At 45.2% G+C, this 24,011-nt stretch overlaps 1 protein-coding gene across 1 annotated transcript; it reads right to left on the minus strand.

Annotated features, from left to right (window-relative positions):
- Window positions 1-1,080: 1,080 nt before the first annotated feature.
- FLOT1 (flotillin 1) lies at window positions 1,081-14,514 on the minus strand. Its single transcript, XM_075836358.1, has 13 exons — window positions 14,360-14,514; window positions 9,272-9,317; window positions 8,499-8,574; window positions 8,333-8,423; window positions 8,088-8,231; window positions 7,178-7,297; window positions 6,991-7,086; window positions 6,327-6,479; window positions 6,062-6,243; window positions 5,920-5,965; window positions 5,689-5,826; window positions 4,176-4,340; window positions 1,081-2,127 (listed from the first exon to the last, which is right to left on the minus strand). Exons 2-13 carry the CDS (start codon window positions 9,315-9,317, stop codon window positions 2,095-2,097), a joined length of 1,290 nt encoding a protein of 429 aa, XP_075692473.1. The 5' UTR covers window positions 14,360-14,514; the 3' UTR covers window positions 1,081-2,094.
- Between the last annotated feature and the right edge of the window lie 9,497 nt (window positions 14,515-24,011).

Raw genomic sequence — 24,011 nt, forward strand, 5'->3', positions numbered from 1 at the left:
TTCTCTGTGCACAATGCAAATAAATATATATAATTTTGACAATGTGATTTTCGTTTTTTTTTTTTAAATATAATTATCTCTCACTGGTAAAATTAACCTAGCCTAAAAATTCTAGACTGTTCATGTCTTTGACAGTGGGCAAACTTACAAAATCAGCAAAGGATCAAATACTTATTTCCTTCACTGTATATACAAAAAGCTTTAAAGGGAATGTGTCATCAAAAGATGAACTATTGTTTAAATCAAGTTTTTATGTGAAACATTTAAGAATTATTAGATTTTTTTTTAATTTGGCATTATCTATATTAAAAAATAATTCTAAAACCTTGCAGTTTTCACTCTGGGCACTGAACCTTCCAATAGACTGATGCCTCATGCACACGACCGTTGTGCCACTCCGGCTGTTTTTGACGCCATCCGAGTGGCACCCGATAGTCTTCTTGGACCCATTCACTTTAGCGGGTGAATCGGGTCCGTGAAAAATGTTCAGAGTCTCCGATCCGAGGAGAAATAGAAAATGTCCTATCTTTCCTCGGATCACTGACGGGACTAAAATGGCACACTCGGTCGTGTGCATGAGGCGTAATCCTTCCTGTTCTGTAGAGATCACTTCCCAGCGTCTTCTCATTATCATCACAGGCAGGTTTACAATGAAAGCGAACACCTATATATAGAAAACACAGGATCCACAACTCATAATAGACTGATCCTTCCTGTTCTGTAGAGATCACTTCTCAGCAGTCACCTCATTATCATCACAGGCAGGATTACACTGACAGGTAACACCTATATATAGATAACACAGGATCCACCAATTATAATAGGCGATGGACACAGTTCTCCTCTTCCCCCTCCATGCACAATGACCTCTGCACAGGTCACAGAGCATGCCCACAACACTCTTCCATAAAAATCAACGGGTCCCCTCCAGTTCACAGGTTCCTATGGCTGCTGTACAGCAGATCTCTAAATGTGGTTAACAGCAACTCAGGCAAAATGACTGCCCCCATAACCATGTACAGAAAATAGAATTCACTTTCTGGTTTTAATTATGAAAGAAAATATAGCGGACACTTTCCCTTTAAGATATACAATGTTTATTCAGCCGTTATGACAATAAACGTTGATATAAGGCATTTATATCTACAGGCACAAACTTCACAGTTATAGGATCACACGTGCACATGGACAATGTATAATCTAAACCACAATATAACAGCTACAAACATGGGATCCTTCACAAGCCATCTCGGGGACTGGCACAAGCTTGCCAACATAGCTCAAGCAGGGTCAAGAACAGCTATTCTGGGGAGGACATACGAGGGATTATAGAACAGGCAGCACATCCTTAGTGGCATCAATTGCGATGGAGACTGGCGTATTTTTATGAATGGCAGGGCCCTTTAAAGGTAACGTCGGGGGGGGAATCTTTCCCGTTTTTGCACTTTGACACTTGCTGGTGCTCAGTATAGTCATGCCATTTCTATAGAAGTGACAGGGCCTTATAGCAAAACGAGATTTGATTTGTAAGTAGGTCGAATAAAATCTACAGGTCTAGTTCCAAATTTAGCGTTGGCGAGGCCGACAGAGCAAAGAAAAATCTGGCTACACTGCCCCCTACTGGGGACAACTGGCTGAACGTTACATGTAACTATGCTGAGACGGTAGTTGTAGATCAAACAATTAATTCGCCAAGGTCGGACATTACTATTACCGGCACTGAAAACGATGTCCGGGACTATTCTGGATTTGATAAGCAATGGGATCATGACCGTTTGCATAGTTTATTAGCAGAGCGATGTCTCATACATAGGAATATATAGGTTTTATGGTCGTTAAATAAAACGTGAAATACGCAGAGCATTATAACAACGAGAGGAGACCGGACGTCAGTGCGACAGGACACAAGTCGTTCGCTATATAGAGTAACATGAATACAAATCTTGAATTTATCTGGAGCAAGGCTTCATCCAAACACATGTAAATCATCAGATGAGATGCAGCCATAATACATGTAGTGAACACGTAGATAAATCTCAGAGGCACCATTAGGAGGAGGGGGGGGGGGGGGGATGCCACATCGACCTTCTTCAGTTAGGACATGCGTCCGGGCTTCCTCTGTATACTCTAGAAAAGATAAAGAATAGGTTTGTGATGGTGCTGGACAGCGGGCACAGAATCCAAAGCTCCAAAAAAACTGCAACTACTGTCAATATCAGGGATCTGACAATAAAAGGGACTCCAAAATACTTTTACCTTCTGATGAGTAATATAGACAGCTCTTAGTCACAAATTTATTTATTTTTATATGTTTTTGCTTTTAGTGTGTTATTAAAATACATTTTATTTGTGTTTTACTTTTTTCTGACTTTTACTTCTCTATGGGGGCTGCCATTTTTTTTTTCCATCTCTGTATGTGTCGATTAACGACACATACAGAGATGGAATACGGCACATACATCTCCATAGAGAATGCGAACGGGAGCCGTTCCATTCACTATAGCGTACGCCGTCTGTGTGGGAACGGCGCATGCGCCGCTCCCACACAGTCCAAAAGGAAGGTCTTTGGCCGAGCGGCATCCGGCGCCATTTTCATGTGGACCGGAAGTCGCGGCCGGACAGTAAGATGACGACTTCCGGTCATGGCTTCCATCCATATGTTCAGAAGCAAGGACTAGGAGCGGAGGCAGCGGCAGGAGCAGGTAAGTTATGTTTGTGTATGTTTGTGTGATACTGTCTGATTACCACTGTATCTACTCCTCCTACACTGTGCATTCGCTCAAACAATGGCGGCACAGTGTAGGAGGTTTGAACATTCAACCCCCTCCTTTCTCCTGGCACTAGCCAGGATAGAGGAGGGGGGATTGTTTGAGCACACTAGAGTGGGTGTGGTTACACCAATTTTGCAGCATAAAGCAATGAGGTTGCTTTACCACATGCCAATGCTGCAATTTTGGGAATTGCTCCCTCTAGTGGCCAGCACATGGAAATGTTATAAATTAGAATCTAATTTATAATATTTCCTGACTTGTGAAAAACGTAAAAAAATTAGAACAATGTGTAATCATTTATATACTAACAGTTTAACTAAAGAAAAAAAAATTCTAGCGACACATTCCCTTTAAAGGAACACTAACCTTTTCTCCATGTTTTATCAAGTAGGTCTTAAAGAAGCGGAGCTTAAGTCTGCCATACACTTTAGATAGCTGTCGGGCGAACAAGCGTTCGGCCGACAACTATTCCACCATATCGAGCGCGCATGTGTTCTTAATAGGGAGAAAGCCACTACCGAACAAGCCGACCCTTCTCCCCCCCGCCCCATCTGCCGACGGAAGAGATGGGACACATACACATCAGATGGGCTGTCAGTCCTGACGAAATCGGTAGGTTCGTGCAGCATTTATAGAATGTGCATGGCCACCTTTAGCTTTGCCTCGTGTCAACTAGTCAGAAAAGTTTCTACCCAAATGTTATGTTATGATAAAAATGAATGTCTACAATCACTGTCAGACCTCAACGCTATGGCGGTTATTCTGGAAAGGCGAGTACGGCTGCTTTTGTTATTTTTTTTATCATGCTCAGAGGATTTAAAAAAATTGATAAATAAGTGTAAACATGATGGCGCTGCCATGGTTAGGCGGGGTTCACACTGATCAGATACGCGGCATAAATCTACGCAGCATATTTGACCTAGAACCCGCGGCACATTCGTGGTGCAGTTTTCCGGGTGGAATTTCCGCTGCGGAAAGCAGCGCTAGAAAAAACCCCAACAGACTTCATACTTACCCCAGGCCATAACCATGGCGACGCGTCCCTCTGAAGTCCTGTAAAGCGGCCTCCTGGGATGACGTTTCATCCCATGTGACTGCTGCAGTATTCACATGGGATGAAACTTCATCCCTGGGGGCCGGGCTGGACACGGGAGCAGAGATCTGGGTATGTGATTTTTTTCTTTTCTGAGTTGCGATTTTTGCAGCGGAATCACCAATCATTATGTTTCTATAATTGTAGTGCTGTTTTCTGGTTTAAATGGAAATAGTAGGGGAAATCTAGATCTATTTTTAATTCTTAATCTCGCTCTTGTATTTGGGTGGTGATGGCCTCGATTGCAGCTTCCACACAATGACTGGGAGGTCTTTCCTCGAATACATTGCTCAAAACTCATCACTACTGACCTGGCTGATGCTAATGCCTGTTAGCTTCTCCACCGTGTCTGGAAGGCGACTGAGTATATCCAGGACTTCTCCTGTTATTCTGGAGGCTCCAACTTCACTCCCACCGCTGGACACCAATTTTATCTTCTTCACCTGAGTTAAAGGCCTGCTGATCTCCTCCACAACCTGGAAGAAAAAATGTGAGTTCACCATAAGGACAATGTAAAAGAAAGATAGCCAGACGGCAGGAAGAGAAGATCGGGTATAGAACCCCTATATAGCCATACAGTCGCATGATAAAATTTTGTCTACCTGCAGTCACCACTAGGGGAAGCATTCAAGCTTGCTGAATACTATACATAAATTCAACTCAATAAATCAGTATGCAGTAAGCTATTAAGCTCCCCCTAGTGGTGGCTGCAGGCAGAATTTTTTATGACAATACAGGGGGTTTAGGGTCTAACTGAGTAAAACCGAGCTCTAACCACTATAAAGATATAAAGAAATTAATCAGCACCGAATTTTAACCCCTTGGCACTACATACCGGACATTTATGGCATTTGGAAGCCTGCAGCAAAGGCGTAGACAAAAGTTGTGCCTGCACCATCACCCGCAGAAGGACGGTTGTGAACAACAGCCGGCCTTCCGCGGTAAAGGAGGAGATCTGAGATATATCTGATCTCAGCTGTTCAACCCCTAAGATGCCATGGCCAGTAATGAACAAGACAAAGGGAGGGGTCTGTCGGATAAAAATAGCAGTCAGAGGCCTAATAAACTATATGCCTCCTAGTCATGGTTTACTAGGTGCCTGTCAGTTTTTATGGACAGGCATTAATGCATTAGAATGGAGGTTTTTTTTTTAATGAAATATTTGTTAAAATTATATATATATATATATATAAACTAACGTTTGGAGTTTAGCAATGCAAAATGAAAACATTTTTTTTTACCTGGGTCCTCAAGGGGTTGAGGTGCTCATATTTTGTCCCCCTACATCACATTGGAGTGGAACCCCTTTAACAATAATCCTAGCAAAACTTTTCAAAATAATTTATGGGAAATGTAAATTGTACTCGCAGGACTCCCATCTCTAAAGAACAGAAAAGAGAATGGAGAGTCATTGTTATTCCCATCTTATAAAGTGATGGCATATCTCTAGGAAATGGCATCACAGTGCGAGTCCGACCTCTGGGACCCCAACCGATCCTGAGAAGAGGCCGCAGCACTGATTTAGCGCTGCATCCCCTTCACCGTTTCTCCACATACAAGTGACTTGGGCCAGCTGCGGTTCCCTCACAGCCATGTGGCCCGGAGCGCTGATGTGCAGGGAAAACCTAGGACACACAGCGCTAAGTCAGCACTGCGGCCTCTTTATTCTCAGGACTGGTGGGGGTCCCTAGTTATAGTCCATCACTTTAAAAGATGAGAATAACGCCTTAGAAGGGGACAACCACCATATGCGACTTCCTTTCCTCTACAAGGCAGTTCTGGATGGACTAGACCATGAATAATAACTGGTCTAGGACTACTTACCTCCGGCAGCTTCTCCAGCAACATGTCCACTATGGCAGCTTCTTGATATTGCTCGAAGGCTTCTGCCTTCTTGGCCATCTGCTCTGCATCAGCGCGAGCTCGGACTTCAACCGCATAGGCTTGGGCCTCCCCCTTTATCTGCGGCGACATGAGAGAGTAGAGAAATGTAAAGAATCCAAACAACTTGCACTATAATCTTATTTCAGATTCCCACACGGGATGGCTACCAACCCTGATGGACTCCGCTTCTGCCTCAGCTTCAGTGATGAGCTTCAATCTGAAAAACAAGAAAATTGGGTGAAGGGCGGTGAGAACGGACATGTTTGAGGGTGGGGGATAAAAGACACAACCACAAGTATATTACGTGACCCACCTCTCGGCCTCCGCCAGTTTCTCCAGGCGATAACGCTCGGCATCTGCCGGCTTCTTGATTCTGGCTTCCAGCTCCATCTCCTTACGGCTGATTTCTTGATCTTGCAGTTGGATCTGCTGAGTCCTTTCCACTACTTGGACCTGAACCTTCTGCTCCTCAATCTTCTGCTTTGTTTTAGCGACCTAAGAAGAAACCAGCGACGGGTTTTATCCGTCTGTCTCCTCAGTTATGGATGAAATGGATGGGGAGATGGGAATGGTTGTACCTGTAATTGATAGGCCAGGTCGCTCTCCGCTTTCCTGGTGTTCACCTCCAGGTCGTACATGGCTTTCTTCAGCTCAAAGTCTCGCTGTGCTTTTGCCATCTCTATTTCGTTGATGTATTGAGCGGACACCTTTGCCTGTTGAGCCTCCGCTTCCTGTAATATGGGGGTGCACTTATGATTAGAGAACAGTTTAAGAAAAATTATATATATATATTTTTTAACTGTATATTGCAGGGTGTTTGGAGCTATGGATCAGAAAAATGGAGCTATGACCAGTTTACAGGTTTATTACAAAATTAAAGGGGTTCTCACGCGAGGATATTTATCAAGAGTTTAGGTGATACATGTTTGATCGCTGGGGGCTCCACCTATCGCTAGAAATGGGTGCCCGAGCCCCCTGTCCCTCCTCACGGAAACAGTGGAGCGCTGTAGTCGGCCTCATAGACATTGAATGACGCAGCAGGGAGCATGTGTAACCCCCGTGCTACATTCAAACGTGGGGGGGGGGGGGGCGGGCAGGATACCATGAACTAAGCTCTAGTCCTTATGTTATAGTTACGGCAAGCATTTAATTCATAACTTCTTACATACGTCATTGGCAGTAAAAATTTGGTATTTTTCCCTCCAATGCCTCATATCAGAGATCCATTCATGGTGAAATTACCTTAATCCCAGCATCTCTTTTGGCCACCGCTTCACCGATTCTTGCATCCTTCTGCACCTGAGCGGTTCTGGCTTTACCTAGAGAGTGCAAGTAATCCTAAAGGAGACAGGGGCAGCAGGGTTCAGTATTACTCCTCATCTTCTCCGCCCCCTTCTCTCCTTTTTTGCGGCCTTTACCCTTTATTTACCTGATCATCATGAATGTCCTTCAGGGTGTAGCTCACCACACTGATCCCCATGTTCACCAGGTCAGACGAGGCCACTTTAAAAACCTGCTCAGAAAACTTCTGTCTGTCCTTGTAGATCTCCTGATAATAGAAGAAAAGGGGTTAAAAAAAATACGAAGGTAAAAATATGATTTAGCAATATAATGTAAATAATAGAAAATAAACTATGTATGGAGACTATATATGGGTTGGGGGCATTCCTCAGGTGGAGCAAGACTACCTCTTCATTGGTGTATTTGGAGAACGTGGGGGTCGAGAATCAAACGGGGGTTACCATACCCCTGTTCTTCAGGTAGGTGAGGGTCCCAGAAGAGAGACCCTTAGCTATGAGACATTTATGGCATATCCCCGGACGCCGTATATGGCCAGTGATGTCAGGGGCTTCCCCGGAGCAGAGCCTTTACTAGCACTCTGCCTCGGACTCCTGCTCTGCTCCTGACATCACTGTCCATATACGGCTAGTGATGTCCGGAGGAAACCCCAGAGCCAAAGACCGGGCAGAGCACTACTAGCACTCTGCCTGGGACACTGCTCTGCTTCTGACATCAATGCCATATATGGACAGTGTGATCAGGGCCTTCCCCAGAGGAGTCCCGGAGCAGAGCCACTTGTAGCGCTCTGCCTGGGACTCCTTCTCTCCCTCTGACATCACCGTCCATATATGGACAGTGATATCAGGGGCTTCCGCAGAAGCAGAGCCGCTAGCTCTCTGCCCGAGACTACTCCTCTCCTCCCGACGTGACGGCAGCACCTAGTGGGCCCCCCCCCCCAAGTGTAGCGTGCCCTGGCACTTTCCCGGGTGCGAACGCCAGCCCTGGCTCACTATATACACGTTTATTCTTCACTGACATTGTGCTACATCATAACCTACCTCCACGGTCATGTGTGCCATGATAGCGCGCTGGTGACCCTCCAAGGTTTCAAGGGCAATATGAGTGACCTCATGCTCTGTTTTCCCCAGGAACATCTGACAGGCGGCTGCAAGCATCTCCTTATTCTGCCCCTGAATCTTTACCTGCAGGTGGGATGCACAGAAAAGGGAGAGTGTCATACGATAAATTCCTACCGCCGTACACAGCGTATATACACATACCAGCCGTTCCTATTCGGCCTTACCTGAGCGATGCCAGTGACCGAGATGGGGACTCCGTGCCGTGTGTAGACCTTCTCACTCTTAACATTCAGCGTCAGTGTGTTCAGAGAGATCCTGCAGACAATCACTAAGTGAATAGATGCAGATTTCTGTACTTAGAACATAAGCAGCGAGGTCATTGTATCTTACCTCTGAATCTGCTGCACGCAGGGGAGGACAAAGACCCGTCCACCGGCTATCATTACTGGGGGGCTGCGGCAGAAACCTGCAATACACCACAGATATATAACCCCTCCATACGGGGATGTGTGTATGACATGACAATACCTTATACTGCATGATACGGTCACAGTGTAGCTCCAGTTATGGGACCGTCTGCTTCTCCTGCCTTAAAAGTTGGCGAGAGGTGAGCAGACCAAACATAGCAAAATGTCCAACGCCGGAAGGCATCCACTTGAGCCACCATTGTAATACTACATATCGCCAGCAGGTGACGGGAACACGACCTGGAGTGATCAAATGATCGCCCAAGGGATTGCATTCTGAAAGAGGTTGTCTTTGATTGGGTGATGAGACAGCCCCTTTAATTACCCAATAACAAGGGTTTCCAGGTCCCTGTTTTTGGCAGAGAAGTGGACGCACTCAGCTGCTTCATATCTCCCATTCACATTTCATCCACTTTCTGCAAAAAACAGGGACCAGGAAACCCTGTTCTGGGGGTCATCTCATCACCCATGTGCTCCCAAATCTCCCCTATGGGATCACACTTTTAGCATCTAATGTATATGCCATTTGTTGCGTTTCACATGACCAGAACAGATTTTCATCCTCTGGAAGTAAACAATGGAGGTTTCCATTAAATGACAGCAAGCAGATATCTTGAATTGATATAGGAAAATCCAAAATGTATATAGGAAATTGTATAAACTTCTCATTATACAAAGGCAGGAACATAGTCTTACCTGATACAACCATGGCTTCATTCGGTCCACAGGTATAAAACACCATCTAAATATGAAAATAAATAAAAGTAATAAATGTTTGTGGCATTGGGGATGGTGATGTTAGTGTCTGAACTGTGATCTACATTTCTATACATAAAGTGAAAGATTTCAACCATTCTCCATCCAAGAAATCAGGAACTTGTGGTAATTAAATGGATTAAAAAAAAACATGCCTGGGTTCTTCAAAAAACAGCACCACACCTGTAAATGGTTGTGTCAGGTATTGCAGCTCGGCTCCTTTGAAGTAAATGAGGCTGAGCTGCAATACCACACACAACCTGTAGGATAGATGTGGCGCTAACTTTGGAAGACAGCAGACGTTTTCCTAATCTTAGATAATAACACCTGTGAGGTTGAGATTGTAAATCTGGTCATATACATCAGATATTTGTTGGCAGACCTTTCAGCAATCCAATATGTATGGAGACCTCCTAAGTGTCATAACCTCTCCCTTGAGGGGAAACAAGGTATGACAGTTGGGTTTTATTAGACCTGTAAAAGATAAGCGGTTTAATGTGTCTGACAACCGCTTATCTCCCTAGTCTGTTTGGAAATAACATACATGCTCAGGAGTGAGGGGATGATCACGGTCAGCCAAACAATTGTTCAGCTAAAACTGTCCCTCGTGCACGGTGCACAGTCAGCGGCGCAGTGAGCCTATACATGTATTGGGGTCTAGTACAGGGGTCAGCTCCTTCGGCAATACAGCTGTTGTAAAACTACAATTCCCAGCATGCCCTGACAGCCTTTGGCTGGAATAATAAAGCATTTGGCTGACATTGCATGCTGGGAGTTATAGTTTCACAACAGCTGGAGTGCCGACGGTTGCTGACCCGTGAGATCTGATTTTTTTCTTTGTTTTCTGTCAATGTGACATCTCTTTTCCCATGGTCCCTTCCTGTTTGTGGCCGTCACGCGGTGCGATCAGTGTGACTCTGTATTACACAAGGGCTGAGTTTATGGTCTTCCTTGTGATAAATCTTCTGGAACTTCGTCTAAAGTCCTATAACAACAGACTGTATGCCTCATATGTCAGCAGAACACCCCCCCCCCGCCCCCCCCCCCCCCGCTCTGTAAGCCGAAGGCTTCCAATAATCCAGCATCCAGTCATGCCGACATATAGGAGTTCCAATAGCGTTGAAGCTCCTGTTGGGCATAAAAATCCAGGTTTCTGCGGTCCGGCACCCAGCGGACCGGGGCATATAGCAGCTTCACTTCCAGCTCTGAATGAACGCTGCTCCAGCTTTAGGGTCATATGCCGGTACAGGGGAGATTATATATATATATATATATATATAAATATCCATTTTTAAGGTGGCGTTACATTACAACCCTCCTGGTCCATTATGATAGCCTTAGCGTATGAATCCCATAGGCTCCATTTTTTTGGAAGTTCTTAGTGCCCGTTACCTTGGCTCCTGTAGTTATTGTCATCCATGGTCCTCGGTCACCGTTTTAGGTTTCGCCGCTCTACTCAATGTTCTAAATCTAATTTGATCCGGACGATTAACGTTCAACCTCTAAGGACAGATCATTGCAGGTATGCCAACGCAACTTGCCCATAACGTTACGCTTTTCTTTAAAGACCGCCGAAGCCCAAGTAACAGATCTACAAAGTAAAAAGGACCAGACCTTGATGGAGTCAGACGTACTTTACTTGGCATTAAAGACGACCTGTCCCCTCTCCCGACATGTCTGATTTACAAAAGAATGCCCTGAAAAATAAAAAAAATAAAAAACTATCCGGGAGCATCTTTCCTTAGAACTCTACGTTGTGCCGTCCCTCTGTTATTCCTCCTAGAAACGTATGAATAAATTGAGAACTGGGTGTTACCAACTGGGGGGGGGGGGTGTTCTCGTGGGTTTTACCTCCCCATTGAATTCAATTGGGAAAACTAATAAGCAGCGTTTACGCAATTACAATTGACATGCTGCGGAAAAAAATGCCGCACTGCAGGTCAATTTCTGGGCGTTTTTTTCCGCTCTGTATTTACGCAGCGTGTGGATGAGATTTGTTTTATCTCATCCACTTTCCTGCTACTGTATTTGCTGCGGATTTTCCGCAACTAATTTAGTTGCGGAAAAACCGCAGTATTTATGCAACGTGTGAACTGACCTCAGGGTATGTTCCCACACACAGGATACGCTGCAGATTTTCTGCAACAGAATCTCTAAAAAAATAAATAAACTGTGTGTGCGTTTTACCTGTGATTTTCTAAATGTCATTCACTTTAAACAACAATTCTGGAGCACCTTTTTTTTTTTTTTTTTTTATAACTCTGCATTGTGCTGTTCCTCTGTTATTCCTCCTGGATATTCATGAATAAATTGACAACTGGGCGTTACCAGTCAAAGGGGCGTGTCCCTAAACAGTTTGGCAGTGTCAGCAGTGATTGGACAAGGTCAGCCTGTGTAGGGACACACCCCCAGCTGATATCACCCGGTTGTCAATCTATTCATAAGTTTCTAGGAGGAATAACAGAGGAACAGCACAACGAAGAGTTCTAAGAAAAGATGCTCGAGAATTGTTGTTTTTAATGGGGAATACAATTATTTTCTAACTCAGACATGACAGGAGAGGGGACAGGCCGTCTTTAATACTTCGTAAAGCTCGTCTTACTCCATCAAGGTCTGCTCATTTTTACTTTGCAGATCTGTTACTTGGCCATTGGGTTCTTTAAAGAAAACCGCAACTTGGTTGAGGGCAAGTCCTTAGGGTTGAGCGTCAATCAACCAGATCGAATTCGATTTAGAATGTTGAGTAGAGCAGCGAAACCTAAAACGGTGACCGAGGACCAGGATTGACAATAATTCCGGGGACCAGGAACAGGATGGCCAAGAACTTCCAAAAACATTGAGCCTATGAGATTCATACGCTAAGGCCGCCAAAATGGACTAGGAGGGCTGTAATGTAATACCGTCTTAAAAATGGACGAACCATCTGGACACCCCCTTTTCATATGCCCTATGACATCCATATACCCTAATAGAGGTTGTGTGTCCCTGGTCGGAACCCCCTTTATATTCCAGGGCAAACAGTGGATAAAAAAAAGACCCGCTCCTGTTCTGGTTGACCATATATAAGATGCCCCTTTATTGGAAATAAGAGGCCAAACATAGCCTCCCCAAACCAGACAAGCAGTACTACAATTAGAGCGTTCAATACACCAATTTCGCTAAGGCTCCGCCCACACTAACCCCGATCAATCAGGAGCGGGAAGATCTGTGCGTCAACCCACTTTGCCTGCAGCGGCCACTGCAGGAGGAATGTAGTATTACATGCAGCTCATACACCATGCTCTTTTATAGTCTGCTAGTGGAGGATGCTCTTTGCAGAAGCATGGTCTAATAAAGGGGGCCACCAAGCAGCGTATCCCCCTCTATGAAGTCAATAACATGACATACAGAAAGGGGTTGCCCAGTTTTCCTACCCAAATGTTAACACATCCTAAAGACGAGCCTGAATTCACCACTGGACCACCAGGGACTGGAAATCACTAGACTAGCAAGGGACCAAACACTGAATATAACCCCCATGGGACCCCCCAATATGTGGGCCCCCTAAAGTTAACGATCATTCTCCATTTGTATTACATGACACCGACTGAAATAAACGGCTGAACTGCAGGAAATAGGGAGCACGTCCTGACATCACATTGTGCAACAGCAGCTTTCACCAGTTACAATATGTCGCCCCTGACTGCTACACAAAAGCTGTATGTGCCAGCGGGAGAAGAGATTCAATTACCATCACTCATTTCTGCAGAGCGGGCAGCACCCGAGATCTGCATTGCTGGGCTGGCAGTCAACGAGTCTGCATGTATCCTCAATTAGAGATGCCCACGCTTATCCAAGGGGAGAGGAGCGGCACCAGAAGTCTATGGCTTTGGGCAGAAACCTGTGGTGACACTACAACTCCCAACAAGCTTGTGTCCGGGTGATCCTCAACGGTAGCGCCAGATCCATTGTATGACACGTCCCCCTTTGACTTATAGTGGTCCAGTTGTGTCCGCCGTTTTGAATGTAAGATTAGCGTTGCGTGCTGCGTTACGCTTTCTGGTAAAGCTGTCGAATCTGCAATTAAAGCTCCGATGCAGATGTGAACAGAGCCTTAGCCCACAATGTACTTAGCGCACGTCATTTTGCGGGGTGATGTCATCAGAAACCGTATCGCAGCACATCGGATGAGATAAGTCGTTAAGTCCCAGCCTAACCGTCACCTCTGCAGCATTTAAATCCGCTATTTCAAGAGAAAATGACCATAAAGCATTTCGCCAGCACTTGAAAGTGATCCGTCGGTGGATTCGCTTTCAAAATATCCGCTGAAGGGGGTCACCGAGTCTTATGTCAATAAAGCCGAAATCATAAACTGGAAAAAAAACTTTTCTAATATACTCAGTGTATCAAATCTTTATCATTTACAACATCTCTGCTTGTTTTCAGTGAACGGGAACATTCATTGTTTACATTCAGAGGCTGAAAACCATGTCCCGACACCGGATACACTCAGTAATAGGCCTTGTTCACATGACGGAAAATTCACGCCGATTCTGACTCATTTACCGCGTCAGAATCAACGTCAATTCCGCTTGTAAATCGCCTCCCATTGCATTTAAAGGAAAACGGAATAACACATTCAGCATCCGGAATTGCAAACCATTTAGCAACAAATAGGTGACAGGTCAGTTCTGGGAGCGTACCAGCGTCACGTAGACACGCGGATTATCCCCATTAATCTGCGTGCAGAAATGTGGCAGTTTTTACTGCAAAACCGCGTCAGAAAATAAACATGGCCTTACACCTGCTGGACATGATCAGGATAGTTTTCAGCCTCTGGATGTAAACAAGAATGTTACAACTCACTAAAAGCAAGCAGAGATCTTGAAAATGGTGAAAAAATGAACACACAGAGTATATTAGAAAGCTGCAGAGAATGTTATCTCACACACACCCCCGTACAGACAGGACAGATCGCATACATAACAGGCACACGTGTATTATTGTATTCCGTGCATTGTATGACTACATATAACATGTATACTGCACCTTGCTACGCGCTGCAGTCGTATGAAGCGACCTTCAGGGTAATAATAAGATGTCTTCAGCCTTCTTCACGGTTTTTTCCCCCCGCTGTCTTCCTCCTGTGTTTTTCTTCCCGTACTGCTCCACCCTGCTGTCTCCTCCTCCCCCCACTACTCACATACTGGTGCTAAAGGACAGGATCATAGAGACGCGCTCACTGCACGCAGCGCCATCTAGTGCCTGGGATTACTCACTGCACGCTCCAGGGCAATGGTCTGCACCCACATAATGTATAGAATTTGCTTTTCTATTGAAAATCCACATTGCTTACATTTTTCCTGTCAGAGTGTATTAAAAAATGTTCTGTCCCTAACGGGAGGGGTTATTTTGAAAAGGGTGCGAGATAAAGGGGCCGTACAGTATTTAAAGGGCATTTGTCCCATCTGACCCATATTTGGCTTGTTTTTAGGAGGGACCGTCCTTATTTTTCACCATAATCTCTCCGTCGCACTTTGCTCCTGAAATACCTTATTAGAAATGGATTTTTTTTCAGTTTGTAATATACCTTTTTCAGACAACCCCATATAAAAGGTTATATTAGGACACAAAGGCGTAGGGGGCAGAGGTAGGCATCGCAACTCGGTCCTGGTGCCTGAGAGAGCCCGAAGACCCCAGTACTATAAATGTATAAATGGCACCTGGTAGTTGAAGGACCCTGTCACAGATTTTGCATTGGGGTCCCGGAGCTTCAAGTTCATGTTGGGACATTTTGAGTTTTTTGAAGTGGGTCCCTCGATCATGTCCCCACTGTATTGTGGAGAACTACAGCAAAAAGCGACTATTAAGGCACTTTTACATCGCCCAATTATCGGGCAAACGAGCGTTCACAGAACGTGATCATTGCTCTGTGTAAACATCGGCTGATCGTATTGTTTATGCAGCATAAAATATTATCGATGTCGGCAGACTAGATAGAAATGTATGGGGACGAGCGATCGCAGTAGCGAGCGATCGTCCCCATACTAGCTCCATGTGACAGGAGCAAATGAGCGCCGATCAGCGAGCTGTCTCGCTGATTGGTGTTTGTTTACACGGCCCACGTCGACCCGTGTAAGAGGAGCCTAAGTTCACAGGACCCCGACGCGTCCTTTGAAATCAATAGACGACCCGCTGATTTCAATGTAATGCAGGGCAGTCCTTCTGTTCATTGTGTTATACTTGTTGGGCTCCCACACTGATCACAGCCGCTGGGACCTCCATGATCAGCTAGTTGTCCAGAGATTCATCAAAAGAAAAGGAAATTAAAACATAGACAATTCCTTTAAAGGGCCTGAGCCCTGTCAACCAATCCGATGTGTAGAAAGGGCTGACATGTTGGTTCTTTCTGACCTTGTAGTCTCATTCATTATAGATATGCTAGAGTTAAAGGGGTTGTCCGAGATACCATCATATTTTCAAAAACCCCTTTAGTGCTTGTCATTTATAAATGTAAATACATTTGAAATATACTTACATTTTCCAAAGTGGCCCCGTTTCCAGATCCTGCCGTGGGGAACTTGACGGGTGACGTCTCTCTCTTGAATTCTTTGCCGGGTATACGACACGTCACTTATGACGTGGCGTATATCGGCTTGTTCTGCTTCACATCTCGTAACGCGCATGCGCTGTCACTGCTGTTCTCGCGGTCCCTGCTGTTCTCGAGATAACAGCAGGGGCCGCGCATGCACGTTACAACAGAACAAGCCGATATACGTCACGTGACCAGTGACGTGTCGTATACCCGGCAAAGAATTCAAGATCAACAAAGTGGCAGAGCCAGTGCAGAGAGAGACGTCACCCGTCAAGTACCCCACGGCAGGATCTGGAAACGGGGCCACTTTGGAAAAATGTAAGTATATTACAAATCTATTTACATTTATAAATGACAAGCATTAAAGGGGTTTTTGAAAATATGATGGTATCTCGGACAACCCCTTTAACTCTAGCATATCTATAATGAATGAGACTACAAGGTCAGAAAGAACCAACATGTCAGCCCTTTCTACACATCGGATTGGTTGACAGGGCTCAGGCCCTTTAAAGGAAATGTCTATGTTTTAATTTCCATTTCTTTTGATGAATCTCTGGACAACTAGCTGATCATGGAGGTCCCAGCGGCTGTGATCAGTGTGGGAGCCCAACAAGTATAACACAATGAACAGAAGGACTGCCCTGCATTACATTGAAATCAGCGGGTCGTCTATTGATTTCAAAGGACGCGTCGGGGTCCTGTGAACGTAGGCTCCTCTTACACGGGTCGACGTGGGCCGTGTAAACAAACACCAATCAATGAGACAGCTCGCTGATCGGCGCTCGTTTGCTCCTTTCGCAAGGAGCTAGTATGGGGACGATCGCTCGCTACTGCGATCGCTCGTCCTCATACATTTCTATCTAGTCTGCCGACATCGATAATATTTAATTATATAAGTATCTCGGACAACCCCTTTAAATGGATTTTCCAGAGGGAGAAAATTGATGGCCTATCATTGCTCACTGCGTGTGAACATGCCCTTACTGAACAGAATGTGAACTGGAATAATTGCATCTGCCCCACCTAACCCAAGAGTATACATACCCGGAGAAAATGAATCTGGCGGTGTGTGACAGGTGAGCGAGGTATGTGCTGCTAAATGTCAGCGACATACAGTATGAATAAATGATCACACGCAACCAGCCGTAAGGTCGACCCTGGTCCACGGCACCGCTCGCGATGGGTCCCCGACAGCCTTTGTATTTGAAGGCCTCAGTGACACTAAATCCCTAGTGACCTTTAAGTCTTGTGGCTGCATTGTCCAATTATAATTATCATAAGTTATTAAATAAAAAATGTCTAACGCCAATAACTATAATGCGGGTGGTTGAACTCGCAGCGTTTTTCTAAAAAAAATGATGTGTGTGAAACCACGCTAAGGCCGGATTTACACGAGCGTGTGCGTTTTGCGCTCGCAAAAAATTTGGTGTTTTGTGCGCGCAAAAGTTACTTAACAGCTCCGTGTGTCATCACCCTATGATGCGCGGCTGCGTGATTTTTGCGCAGCCGCCATCATTATGACACTCCGCTTGTATGTTTGTAAACAGAAAAACACGTGGTGCTTTTCTGTTTTCATTCATACTTTTTACTGCGGTTGCGCGAATCACGCGCGTCACACGGAAGTGCTTCCGTGTGGCATGCGTGATTTCCACGCACCCATTGAATTCAATGTGTGCGTGATGCGCGAACAACGCAGAAATATAGGACCTGTCGTGAGTTTTACGCGGCGGATACACGCTGCGTGAAACTCAGGGACAGTCTGCACGGCCCCATAGACTAACATAGGTCCGTGCAAGGCGCGTGAAAATCACGCGCGTTGCACGGACCTATTATACGTTCGTCTGAATAAGCCCTTATTATGTAAAAAAAACAATCTGGCGATCTGCAACCACTGACCTCGAATCCTCTCACCTCATTACCACAAAGGCTTGCAGTAAAGTGTCTCCAATAATAAAACCGTATAACGCTTCCTTCACATCGTTTTTTTTGCCTCATATAGGAAACGAAGTGCGGTCAGAAAATGGAGCAGCTGCCTATAGCGTGACTTGTTAGACATATATTCATCAATGTGCAAATACAGAACAGTAACTTGTACTGGAGCGCTGGTACGGCAGGTCACAGCGCTCATTCGTCACTTGATAAAATGTCCCAAAAATTTCTCAAATTAGTGAACATTTTTGCATCTCTTTACGACTTGTCCTTGTGAAATTACGGATAGGTCTGCACGCCGTGTTATCTATAGTGCACACAATACATTCCGTGGATGCGGTGATTTGTTTTTCTTGGCTCGTCACTGTGAAAAGTTCTCTTCCTCTTTGCTCTCAGCTTGACCGCAATAAGGGAATTTTTACAGATTCATCTATGGTGGAGTTACCACAGGTAATTTCCTCATTACAACTTCCTAGGTACAGGTAGATGCCAGTGACAGGACCAGTTTTAGGGGGTGGCAAACAGGGCACAGCACCCCCTTTTCCTTTGAAGTTGGGACCTGCAGGAAATATCTGAGAGTGGAGCAGAAAAACATTCAGCTCCGCTGTCAGCAGAGCTTATACGGTTGTATTATACGGATACTGTATGGAGGTATTATATAGGCATGCTATGGCGGTATTACTGGCTGTATTGGGGGCTTAGTATGGCAATATTATTTGCAATTTTATGGAAATTATTTGAAAAACTGCCTAAGACTGAATGCACACGTTGCGTATTACGTGCAGATTTTCATGCGTCAAAACCGCAGCGTAATACAGTACCAGCAAAGTAAATGAGATTTCAAGAAATCTCATCTACACGGTGCAGATATTTTCTGCACGTAAATTGACCTGCGGTGCGTATTTTAAAATCCGCAGCATGTCAATTTATCCTGCGTTTCCGATTGCGAATGTTAACTAAACAAAAACGATTATCTACAACAGGGGGTCGGTGTGGCATTATCTACAAGAGGGGGGTCTGTGTGGCATTATCTACAAGAGGGGGTCTGTGTGGTGCTATCTACAAGAGGGGGTCTGTGTGGCGTTATCTACAAGAGGGGGTCTGTGTGGCATTATCTACAAGAGGGGGTCTGTGTGGCATTATCTACAAGAGGGGGTCTGTGTGGCGTTATCTACAAGTGGGGGTCTGTGTGGCGTTATCTACAAGAGGGGGTCTGTGTGGCGTTATCTACAAGAGGGGGTCTGTGTGGCATTATCTACAAGAGGGGGTCTGTGTGGCGTTATCTACAAGAGGGGGTCTGTGTGGCGTTATCTACAAGAGGGGGTCTGTGTGGCGTTATCTACAAGAGGGGGTCTGTGTGGCGTTATCTACAAGAGGGGGTCTGTGTGGCATTATCTACAAGAGGGGGTCTGTGTGGCGTTATCTACAAGAGGGGGTCTGTGTGGCGTTATCTACAAGAGGGGGTCTGTGTGGCATTATCTACAAGAGGGGGTCTGTGTGGCGTTATCTACAAGAGGGGGTCTGTGTGGCGTTATCTACAAGAGGGGGGCTGTGTGGCGTTATCTACAAGAGGGGGTCTGTGTGGCGTTATCTACAAGAGGGGGTCTGTGTTGTGCTATCTACAAGAGGGGTCTGTGTGGCGTTATCTACAAGAGGGGGGCTGTGTGGCGTTATCTACAAGAGGGGGTCTGTGTGGCGTTATCTACAAGAGGGGTCTGTGTGGCGTTATCTACAAGAGGGGTCTGTGTGGCGTTATCTACAAGAGGGGGGCTGTGTGGCGTTATCTACAAGAGGGGGTCTGTGTGGCGTTATCTACAAGAGGGGGTCTGTGTGGCGTTATCTACAAGAGGGGGTCTGTGTGGCGTTATCTACAAGAGGGGGTCTGTGTGGCATTATCTACAAGAGGGGGTCTGTGTGGCGTTATCTACAAGAGGGGGTCTGTGTGGCGTTATCTACAAGAGGGGGGCTGTGTGGCGTTATCTACAAGAGGGGGTCTGTGTGGCGTTATCTACAAGAGGGGGTCTGTGTTGTGCTATCTACAAGAGGGGTCTGTGTGGCGTTATCTACAAGAGGGGGGCTGTGTGGCGTTATCTACAAGAGGGGGACTGTGTGGCATTATCTACAAGAGGGGGGTCTGTGTGGCATTATCTACAAGAGGGGTCTGTGTGGCGTTATCTACAAGAGGGGGTCTGTGTGGCGTTATCTACAAGAGGGGTCTGTGTGGCGTTATCTACAAGAGGGGGGCTGTGTGGCGTTATCTACAAGAGGGGGTCTGTGTGGCGTTATCTACAAGAGGGGGTCTGTGTGGCGTTATCTACAAGAGGGGGTCTGTGTGGCGTTATCTACAAGAGGGGGACTGTGTGGCATTATCTACAAGAGGGGGTCTGTGTGGCGTTATCTACAAGAGGGGTCTGTGTGGCGTTATCTACAAGAGGGGGGCTGTGTGGCGTTATCTACAAGAGGGGGTCTGTGTGGCGTTATCTACAAGAGGGGGTCTGTGTGGCGTTATCTACAAGAGGGGGTCTGTGTGGCGTTATCTACAAGAGGGGGTCTGTGTGGCGTTATCTACAAGAGGGGGTCTGTGTGGCGTTATCTACAAGAGGGGGTCTGTGTGGCGTTATCTACAAGAGGGGGTCTGTGTGGCGTTATCTACAAGAGGGGGTCTGTGTGGCGTTATCTTCAAGAGGGGGTCTGTGTTGTGCTATCTACAAGAGGGGGCTGTGTGGCATTATCTACAAGAGGGGGGCTGTGTGGCATTATCTACAAGAGGGGGGCTGTGTGGCGTTATCTACAAGAGGGGGGCTGTGTGTGGCCTCTTTAATTTATTTTAATTTACTGTTATGTTAACTACTTTATATAATTATTGCTGTAAAATGTACAAATGGTTTTATGCGCGAGTCACATAAAAAAAGATGTGAAAAAAAAAGACATCTCATTGATTGGTAGAGAAAGCAAACATGGCGAGGGGGAAGGAGATGTCGGGAAAGAAGTTGCGGGCGGCGCCAAACTGAATCTTTGCTCCGGGTGCTGGAGAACCTAGCTACGCCTCTATGCACTGTATGTGTTTAGTATTTTAGTATCATATATCATCATATAGTTCACATTTCATTTCAGTTAGGCCTCATGCACACAAACGTAAAAACGCCCGTAATTACGGGCCGTAATTACGAGCCCATAGACTTCTATTGGCCACGGGTACCTCCCCGTTTGCTTACTCTTTCAGCACCCTTTTAGCACCCTGGACAATGACTACCGATCACAATATAGATCAACCTGTAAAAAAAAAAAGACGTTCATACTTACCCAGAACTCCCTGCTTCTTCCTCCAGTCCGGCCTCCTGGGATGACGTTTCAGCCCATGTGACCGCTGCAGCCAATCACAGGCTACAGCGGTCACATGGACTGCCGCGTCATCCAGGGAGGTCGGACTGGATGTCGAAAGAGGGACGCGTCACCAAGACAATGGCCGGGTATGTATGAATTTCTTTTACTTTTACTGCGGAAAGAGCTGTCCCTTCTCTCTATCCTGCACCGATAGAGAGAAGGGGCTGACGATTAGCGCAGTGCAATTTTGCAGCAAAAACGTGCCCGTAAATACTGGTGCAATACGGGTCGAATACGTGTGACCAAGGACCCGTATTTACGCCAGTATTTACGGGAGGAAAAAAATACGTTCGTGTGCATGAGGCCTATTAAATTGTATTAAAGGGACAGTGTCATGATTTTTTTTTATTATTATTAATTTATGTGTTTTTATTGAATAAAATATGATATCGACTTTATTTTTTCACACACAATGTTTTTTTTTTATTAACACTTTCTTACTGCACTGGGGGCTGCCATTCAGTGACGTCATCACGCCAGCCTGCGTTGGGTCTCTGGGATTCTTATAGGCTGCGGGCCTAACGTGGCCTGTAGCCTAGTAATGCTGGAGCAGGGAGCTGCTCCGTCATAATATTCAATTGTATCTGCGTCCAGAGGATGCAGATACAATTGAATGTGACAGTCGGTCCCCCACTGATCAAATGTTGATGGCCTAGCCTAAGGATAGGCCATCAATTTCTTATGACTGGACAACAGCTTTAAGGATTGATTTTTCAGGAGCAGATCCAAGGACCATGGATTTGGAAACCTGAAAGCCTCATGCTCTTGCTGTGGACTACCAACATAAAAACATTGAATCTATATCCCTTATGTTGATAAATTATTTATTACTGTTTGCTGCGTAGTTACGTTACTATGTGTGTAAAGTCACTGTCATCGTGTACAACAGCGTCATTACATAACGCAGGGAACATTGTTTTGATTCCTGAGGCCGTCTGTCAGGTTAGAAAATCCCTTCTTCGGCAGAGACCAGAAAAATGTAGATGAACAGGAACTGTTTTCGGATGATAAATAAATGTTGATCTACCCTGAGTATTTCAGTACTTAGTGAGTAATATTTCTAAGCAATGTGTTAGGATATAGCAGGGGTGGACGTTATCTGTCTTTTTGGAGCCAGAGAGCTACCAGAGCTGGTTATGCAAATAATTTCCCTGAATTGTTCTGTTGTTCTGTATACCAGAGCCCTGTCCCCAAGACCGGATAGTACCTAAAGTCCAGACATATGCCGCCGATTTGCGGCTTGGAATACGCAAACTCAAACTTGCTACAATTCTGCCACTTCTGAACATACCCAAACAGGGGTGCCACCTTGAAGCTATTCCTAACTGTTACAGAAATAGTATTAATATCAACAAAGGATAACCCATACCATTGTGCCCACCACGTATTATGCCAGCCGGCAAAATCCATATAATAAAAATAAAAAGCCGGCAGGGTCCATATAATAGTTCACAAATCAGTGTCCACTGAGTGGTTACTGCTACAACATTGACCCTATATAAAGTGTAAGCCACGGAACTGTCCATACAAAATGTGGCGGTCACAGTGCTCCTATAATACAACACGAGTATCTTCTCCATGGTCCTGCACTGCTCTTTAGTCCTCTAATAGGAAATAACGTGAGCAGCCAAATAGCAGCCACGTGAATGTAGCTTCCTCTACCTGTGCCAATCTCTACCGTCAGAGATCAGAACTGGAGAACCAAAATTGGGCAGAAAGATTCCCAGATGTGTGGTGGCAGACACCTGGTATATCTCTGAACGTGTTTTGCATGGGGTTGGATTGTCCACAGGATAGGCCATAAATGCCGAAAGATGCAGGTCCCATCTCTGGGACCCCGCACCTAAATCTAAAATGGGCCCCCGAGACCACCACCATACCTTCTGCCTCTGTCGCTGGTCCCTGGCCACTGTCTGACGGTGTAGCTAAATTAATTTCCACATTATATTGTAGTTCTGATGTGACTTTCTGGATTATCAGATGTCAGATTAGAGGTGACCCGACTAGAGGTGAAGCTCTGTTGGATCTGGTCATTTCTAATAATGCAGATCTTGTTGGGAATGTCAATGTTCGTGAAAACCTCGGTAACAGTGATCACAATATAGTTACATTTTACCTATACTGTAAAAAACAAACGCAGGCTGGGAGGGCAAAAACATTTAATTTCAAGAAAGCCAATTTCCCCAGGATGAGGACGGCAATTCAGGATATAGACTGGGAAGAACTAATGTCAAATAATGGGACAAATGATAAATGGGAGATTTTCAAATCTACTTTGGGTAATTATAGTGCAAAATTTATTCCTACAGGTAACAAGTATAAACGACTCAAATTAAACCCCACATGGCTTACACCTTCTGTGAAAGGGGCAATACACGACAAAAAAAGGGCATTTAAAAAATACAAATCTGAGAGTACAGCTGTAGCCTTTGTAAAATATAAAGAGCTTAATAAAATCTGTAAAAATGTAATAAAATCAGCAAAAATACAAAATGAAAGGCAGGTGGCCAAGGATAGTAAAACAAATCCTAAAAAATTCTTCAAGCATATAAATGCAAAAAAGCCCAGGTCTGAACATGTAGGACCCTTAGATAGTGGTAATGGAGAGTTGGTCACAGGGAATCAAGAGAAGGCAGAGTTACTAAATGGGTTCTTCCGCTCTGTATATACAACAGAAGAAGGAGTAGCTGATGTAGCCGCTGCCGGTGCTGTTAATATATCAGTTGATATACTGAATTGGATGAATGTAGATATGGTCCAAGCTAAATAAAATAAAATAAATGTACACAAGGC

This window comes from Rhinoderma darwinii, chromosome 8 (assembly GCF_050947455.1).
Source record: "Rhinoderma darwinii isolate aRhiDar2 chromosome 8, aRhiDar2.hap1, whole genome shotgun sequence".
Lineage (NCBI taxonomy): Eukaryota > Metazoa > Chordata > Amphibia > Anura > Rhinodermatidae > Rhinoderma > Rhinoderma darwinii.

Excerpts from the sequence above, each read along its gene's own strand:
- FLOT1 (XM_075836358.1), bottom strand. The coding sequence starts at position 9,317 with ATGGTGTTTTATACCTGTGGACCGAATGAAGCCATGGTTGTATCAG. Across the intron at positions 7,298-8,087 it reads TGGCACACATGACCGTGGAG|GAGATCTACAAGGACAGACA; the intron begins GTAGGTTATGAT and ends TTCTATTATCAG. Across the intron at positions 7,087-7,177 it reads AGGACATTCATGATGATCAG|GATTACTTGCACTCTCTAGG; the intron begins GTAAATAAAGGG and ends TGTCTCCTTTAG.